General features: G+C 35.5%; 1 protein-coding gene across 1 annotated transcript; it reads left to right on the top strand.

The window, feature by feature from the left end:
* The first annotated feature begins 1,674 nt into the window (after positions 1 to 1,674).
* On the top strand, positions 1,675 to 6,523 carry LOC118648597. Its single transcript, XM_036294919.1, has one exon. It carries the CDS (start codon positions 1,675 to 1,677, stop codon positions 5,674 to 5,676), a length of 4,002 nt encoding a protein of 1,333 aa, XP_036150812.1. The 3' UTR covers positions 5,677 to 6,523.
* Positions 6,524 to 8,362: the final 1,839 nt, after the last annotated feature.

Below are 8,362 nucleotides of genomic sequence, written 5' to 3'. Positions count from 1 at the left end.
CTAGAAGCTAGACAATTTGAATTAGAACAAAGTCGAGCAATTATGGAACAAGTAACACAACAGCTAGCTTCATTAAACGCGCTACCCGATCAAATAGAAAAGTTAAATTCCCGTTTTTTCGAAATGCAACAATCAAATACGAGCGCACCAACTCCTATATCTCCCAATCCTTCCCGACGGAACGACTTTGACTCACCAATTCGTTTTAAAGACGCGATTGATACTATTCCTAAATTTGACGGACGTAATATGTCCGTATTTCAATTCAGCAAAATTTGCGAACGTGCTTTAGACCTCATTCCGGAATACCATGAATTTTATTTGATGCAATTAATTACTAATAAACTACAGGGTCACGCTTACTCAGCCATCGAAGGCGCAGATCTTCGTAGCGTGCGCGATCTCTGACGCGAAGACTAAAAGAATTTTCGGCACCGACACAAATCTGTTGACCAATAACCGCGGGAGAACTCGCAAATATCTACATGAAACATAACGAAGATATTTTTGATTACGTCGCTCGCGTCCAGGAATTACGTTCCGCATTACTGACGAGAATCTGATCGATACGGAAATATAACGGAAGATAAGAAAGCAGAAATCGGCACATATAGTCAAACAAATTTTATACGGCCTACCTCCAGACCTCTAGTACGCGTTAAATTAGAAAAGATGTTCTCTCTGAAGAATTCCATTGTCACGGCAATCCAACTTTCGAAAACCCTCAAAGTAGAGAAGGCTCGTAAACAAATAACCCTCCGTATCCTCCGCGTGCTGATTTTCCCTAATCGCGCTCCACAACCTCGTTTGGTACCAAATTTACAAAATCAGAATATAATTCACATCGTAAACACCGCGGCCAACCATTTATTCGACCGCTTGTCTCTGGACAGCCCGGTCCCAACTATCCCACCGGTAAAATATGCCAAATATTGTAAGACACCCGGTCACTTCATGAGTGAGTGTCGTAAATTCGCCTACCGTAAGGCACTAGAAAGCCGAATCAGACTCAACAGCCAGTTATCTTGCAACAAAAACCACAACAAAATAATTCGGGAAACTTCCCGGGCGTTCCGATGTCAGACGCCCGTCGGAACGACTCCGCAATAGCGCGTCCGGACAACATCTCAACAGACTTCCGCAGCCACAACCAAATCCCGCAAGCCACAGTTTCTACAACTTGACGAACAAAAGACGTTCACGCGTTACCCTCTGTCGACATTTCGTCCCCAGATCTAGTAAATCAATGCAATTTTATGCTTGATTCTGGATCTGCATTTAACTTAATAAAATCACGGTTCCTACAAGACCACATTACTATTAATAAAGATGACATCGTTACATTCAAAGGCATATCCTCTGAAATAATTTCTTCGATAGATCAGTTGAGATTTTATTACTCAACAGCCAACCAAATTTCAAGTAATCCCCGACCTCGCTGGTCTTCCACACGATGGAATATTAGGAAACCCTTTCTTCCAGAAAAACTCTGTCAATATTAATTATCAAAATAAATCTCTAAGCTACCAAGATATAAAAATTCCTTTCGCTAACTCCGAAATCATTATTCTTAAAGCTAGATCAGTTACCCCATTCATGTTAACATTATTAACGTAGAAAAACAAGTTGGATACTTACCTCTATACGCAATTGCCGATAAAATTTACCTGGGAGATGCTATCGTCACAAATTCTAAAGGAAAAGCTTACTTACCGATCTTTAATACATCAGACAGCGAACAAAAGGTACGAATCCCTTCCGTCGAACTACAAGATTTCGACACGGCAACCTCTGTTGAACAAGCTGCCTCTCCCCCTCATTTACCAAATCATTTACCAAATCCTGAGAGTCTCACACCATTTAAAAAATAATATAGATAACATTGGAAGCGGCATCGAACCGCTTGAGGCCAATGTTAGTCTGGGTGATGAAAATAATTCTTTACACACTGTCAAAACCCGAGGGCATGCGACAGTTTCACTTAATCTTGAAACCCCCTTGAACCTTAATGAAGATAAAAAAGATAACGCTGTGAGATACCGGAAGTCTCCTAAAATCAACGTTAATCTTGATGACAATCTTCTTCCCCTTCATGCTACCGAGACCCGAGGGCACACGGTAGCCCCGTCACTGAGCCCGGTGACTTATAATAAGAGTATAGATAACATCGGAGGAGTCCGAGGATCTCCTAACGAGGCCGATGTTAGTCTTGGTGTCAGCTCTGTTCTTCAGCATGTTACTGAAACCCGAGGGCATTCAGTAATTCTTGCCAATGTTACTAATTCTGCTAATTCAACTAATTCTACTACTAATTCAGAGACTCGTTCAAACTCTCATACCAAAGGAGTCCGAGGACGTCCTGAGGTTCCTGCATACGATAATCCTGTATACTTCATTATACGACTGAATATCATCCCAAATGTACTCACTCGCCTCGAAAACAATCGTACCTCGACAATTCTTAATCTACTCAGACTCGATCATTTAAATCCAGAAGAAATAGAAAATATTAAAACGCTAATCAATGAAAACGAAGATAGGTTTCATCTTCCTGGTGATAACCTCGAAGCCACAAACGCTGCTGAACACTTCATTCCAACCATTGACGATATACCAGTTCATACAAAACAATACAGATTTCCTCCCGTACATAAAGAAGAAATAAGTAAGCAAATTAACGATTTATTAATAAACGATTCCATAGAACATTCCACTTCTCCTTACAATTCTCCATTATGGATCGTCCCCAAGAAACCTGATTCTCAAGGAAATAAACGATGGCGACTAGTCATCGACTATCGGAACTTAAACGAAAAAACAATAGGCGATGCCTATCCTCTTCCAAATATTACTGACATACTAGATCAATTGGGATCAGCAAAATACTTTTCCGTGCTAGATTTAGCCTCCGGTTTTCATCAGATACCTATGGCATCCAAAGATGCCCCTAAAACTGCTTTTTCGACCCCATACGGTCATTACCAATTCAAGAGAATGCCATTCGGATTAAAAAACGCTCCCGCAACTTTCCAGCGCTTAATGGACAACGTTCTCTCTGGCCTACAGGGGAACGAACTCTTCGTTTATATGGACGATATAGTTATCTATGCAAAAACTTTACGAGAACACGAAATTAAATTCACCCGCTTAATGCAACGTTTAAGAAACGCGAATTTGAAACTCCAGCCAGATAAATGCGAATTCTTACGACACGAAGTAGCCTATCTTGGACACATAATTGGATCAAACGGCGTAAGGCCGGATCCCGGAAAAATCAACTCAATAATGAATTTCCCTACTCCCAAAACTCCTAAGAACATTAAACAATTTTTAGGCCTTGCTGGCTACTACAGACGCTTCATTCCAAATTTTTCTAAAACCGCAAAACCTCTCACAGACTTATTAAAGAAAAACAGCACCTTTTCGTGGCAAGTAAAACAAATAGACTCATTCAACACTCTTAAATTAGCATTGTGCTCTAATCCAATACTCCAGTACCCCGATTTCACTAAGCCTTTTATTCTCACGACCGATGCATCCGGATATGCTATCGGAGGAGTTTTAAGTCAAGGTCCCGTCGGACAAGACTTACCCATTTCCTATACTTCGCGAATTCTAAATGCTGCAGAAAAGAACTACTCTACAATTGAAAAAGAATGTCTAGCCATAGTATACTGTATTAATCATTTCAGACCATACTTGTACGGAAAACGTTTTACAATTATTACCGACCATAAACCTCTCGTTTGGCTAAACTCGATTAAAGATCCGTCTTCGCGCTTATGGAAGTGGCGCAACAAATTATCCGAATACGATTTTGAAATTAAATATAAAAAAGGAACTTTAAATAATAACGCAGATGCCCTGTCGCGAAACCCACCTGAGAATCATGTTTTCCCATTAATAAACGCGGATCAAGACGATTCTTCTGATGAATCCTTATTCTTTTTTAGTAATAAAAACCGAACCACACCGCAGACCCCACCGCCAAATACTAATAACGAAAATCGCATTTCAATAGAAACTCACGACGATTACGTAGACATGAATGCATCACAAAATTCTAATCACGAAAATTTAGAGGAAATCTCCGACTATACCGAAAGTGATACTGATGACGACAAAGAATATTACGACGAATTACTTACTCCTATATCAACCCCTCATGAACAAATTCCGCTTCTTCCTCTCGCACTCCAAGAACCAACAATCGATAAAACTCGTGAAAACTTACTTAGCCGAAAAGATAACCATGTTATATTCATATACCTAAACGGTACTCCTTTTGATAACGGCGCGAAACAATATTCAGAAGCTAACTTACTACCGAACTACGAAAACTTAACTTACGAAAGAGCTAATGTAAAGACCATAAAAGGAAACACTGTAATTTCACTCCCTATAAAATTTAATAATCGTACACTATTAGAGCCACAAACCTTAAAAAATTGTTTTCAATCATTAGTAGACGTAATAACTGAATTAGAGCTCAAATCAATAAGCGTTAGTAAAACCGAATCTTTTGACGACATTCCATGGTCTTACGTCCTTAAGCAATTCAAAATTTATTTAACAGGAACTAACTGTCAAATTACTATTTGTGAAAATTTAATCCGAAATCCTGAGCCTCACGAACGTGAAGCATTGATCTTAGAAAATCACGCGTCCTCGCACGGTGGTCACAAGGGTGTGACAAAAACCTATAATCGGTTAAGACCACATTATTTTTGGAGCTCTATGAAAAAGGATATTTCAGATTTAATTCGAAAATGTAAGCAATGTCAAATTAAGAAGCTAACCAGAATTAAAACTAAACAACCCATGATAATTACAGACACCCCCGGAACAGCTTTCGATAAAGTTTCGCTTGATATAATGGGACCATTACCAGTCACCATAAAAGGAAATCAATACATTCTAACAATGCAAGATTTATTAACGAAATATTCCGTAGCCGTGCCATTAAATGACGCCACGTCGGTATTTATCGCTGACGCATTTGCAAAGAATTTCATATGCATTTACGGTGCTCCGAAAGCCATACTCACAGATCAAGGAGCAAATTTTTTATCTTCCCTTATGCGATCTTTGACTAAGAAATTCAATATTCAACATTTTAAAACAACCGCCTATTATCCTCAGTCGAACGGTTCTTTAGAACGATCGCATCACGTACTAACCGAATATCTTAAAACGCAAATTGACAAAGAAGATAATTGGGACGACTATATTAACATGGCTATGTTTTCTTATAATACTAGTGTACACGAAGGTACAAAATTTTCGCCATACGAACTTATATTCGGCAAACTAGCTCGTTTACCCTCTAGCCACCCTCCTTTAGAGTCCAATAACGAAAATACGTATCACGAATATATCACAGATCTCGCGAATAGATTACACGAAACACGTGAAGAGGCTAGACAAAATTTAATCTCTGCTAAAGAAAGAAGCAAACGATACTATGACAGACACATAAATCCTCGACATTTTGAGGAAGGCACAGAAGTATTTCTATTGAAAGAACCAAGTAAAGGAAAATTCTCTGATCAATATGTGGGACCTTACAAAGTAATTGAAAATCTCCCACCCTGCAACGTAAAAATTCTAATTGGCAAAAGACCACGCGTTGTGCATATCAACAAATTGAAGGTAGCACACGTGGATCCAGGATGAGCGCCTAATCATTATTTCTGTTCACAGATGCTTTGGCACCGTCGGCCAGGTCTTCCGGCCCGACATTTAACCACTCCTATAAAACCAGTCGATAAATCACCATTTTGGTACTGTGTACAAAACACAGGCTACCGCGAAAAAGTAACTAATTTTTGCCTATGTCTTAAATGTTTTAAACAAATTAGAACTCTTATAATTCGAGCCCAATATGAATTCGAAGCATCACAATTTGCCTTAAACTCTCTAACATACCACGAAGTAAATTGTAGTCAATGCTTAAAATCAGTTACAGAAATTAAACCGATTAGAAATTGTTTTACATGTACCAATCGACTATGGCAATATCTACACGAAATCGATATAAGTGAACAGATAATAGATCATATGAATGAAACAACCTACATGATTTCACGAGGTTTCTTTTATTAACGGGCATGCAAATACCATGCGCTTGATTCTTCGAGCAGCGGAAAATCAAGTGAATATCGAACTTACTGTCTCACTGGAAACACTAAGCTCGATCAAACATAATTAACACTTATTCAATCTAACATTTAATCCACCTAATCAAAATACTAATAACCCATTTGCTTATTTAAAATTATAAAACTTAATGATACATTATAGATCCCGCCGCACAAAAAAAAAATAATAAAGAAAACAACAAATAATGCTTATAATTAATTGTCCACATAACCGATTTACGCAAATCTATTTATACTTTAAATATTAATAATTAATAATAAGATCGCATGAAAACAAAATAGAAGTATTATACTAATCATATCCAATAACCATTCTAACATATTATATTAATCGCATTTTATCTACACTAAATCCCACCGCATAAAAAAATAATAAAGAAAAAAAAACAAATATGTAATACCTATATTATATAAAATATTAGTTTTATTCTTATTAATATTATCTCGTAACGTTTTATAGAATACATATAATCATACAATTTTCCATACATTATATTACTTGCATTCAATATTATACTTAGTACGCACATACGTATATACATACATTTTATTTTATAATTAATTAGGTAAAAATCGATGCTTTATATGACCAATCATAATCGTTACCACAAGATACGCACAGTTGCCTCGGTCTTTTTATTATATACACATATATCGTTGTTTATTCCGATACACAATTACAATTAGTTTACTATATACCTTGCAATATGTAATCTTATACCACAAGCGCAATTTATACAAACTATTCATCCCACCGCAGTATAATAATTTTTATTAGTTGTTACCACTAATCCCACCGCTGACAAAAAAAACATAATCCCACCGCTAAAGCAATAACCGATTAGCTTATTTCACTACTAATCAATAAATTACACGTGGTCACCGATCAATCAATATGGCGCTACGCGAATAAAGCACCGAGCTGTCTATGCCGATAGACTGCTCATATCGATTTAACGATTTGATTCATTTCGCCTTATTGCTACAAAATACACATAATCCCTCCGCAGTTAATAACTCTACTAGCTTTATCACTACTGCTTGATGTTAAGAAATAAAAATAAAATCCTACCGCTAAAATTTATATAAGCATATCTCACAGTAAAAAAGGGGAAATGAAAAATATACATAAAAAAAACATAAATCCCACCGCCATTTGAAAGAGTCTCATTGATTGATCTGACCATACAAAATAATAAAAAAAAAATATATACATAATAAAATAAGAAATAAACATACATACATATATATTTATATCCCACCGCTTCACAACATGATATATTACTAACTATATAATATAATATATATATATATCCCACCGCAATAAATATAATATAATAATACTAACCATATTAAATATTACTTTTAAAGATTATACTTGAGTTTTAAACTATATTAACCATATTTAGCTTTATTTTCGCCTCCCGTATACTTACATACATATTTTACGAATAATAATCATAAATTATCTATACAAGGAAAAAGGAGTTACGCAAAAAAAAATATTCTTTAATTTTATTAAGTGCATTCAATATCGGCGTTGTCACACGAATAAACATAGGAAACATATATCATTACAACTTAATACTATTAACTTTAATTTTACTTTGCTTAAATTTTTATATATCATTTTATCCCACCGCTATTAACATTATTTGCTACTATATATAATAATATTTACTTAACAATATTTTACTAATCTTATATATTATCAATACTACATATCCTACGCAAGTCAAACTAATTTACCTTGCGTTTTATTTTATTTTATTTTATTAGATTACTAGCATTTATACTTATAACCTACTACACAATATACACATATCTTGCGATTCACAATCTTATATTATTGTACTCGACACTCTGATAAGCGTATTTACATATCCGTTCTCTGCCGTACATAAATCTCTATTACTATAATTATATTCAATACTATTTTATTAACATAGATATAAGGTTATTCTTGTTCTCCTTCTTACATATATCTTAGTTACAAGTTATAGGCCTACAATTATGGTATAATATCTCATGAAATATCACGCGCTATTTTCAATCGTAATATAAACATTTATTTTGCAATATTCCTACAATTACACGCATATATACGTTACAATATACTACTTTATACCTTTATATTACATTTAGTTTTATTACTATAAATACATATACGCATAAAGGATCATTAATAAAAATGAAGTCAT

This window comes from Monomorium pharaonis, unplaced genomic scaffold (genome assembly GCF_013373865.1).
Source record: "Monomorium pharaonis isolate MP-MQ-018 unplaced genomic scaffold, ASM1337386v2 scaffold_529, whole genome shotgun sequence".
Classification (NCBI taxonomy): Eukaryota; Metazoa; Arthropoda; class Insecta; order Hymenoptera; family Formicidae; genus Monomorium; species Monomorium pharaonis.
This window is presented reverse-complemented; position numbering and strand designations above follow the sequence as displayed.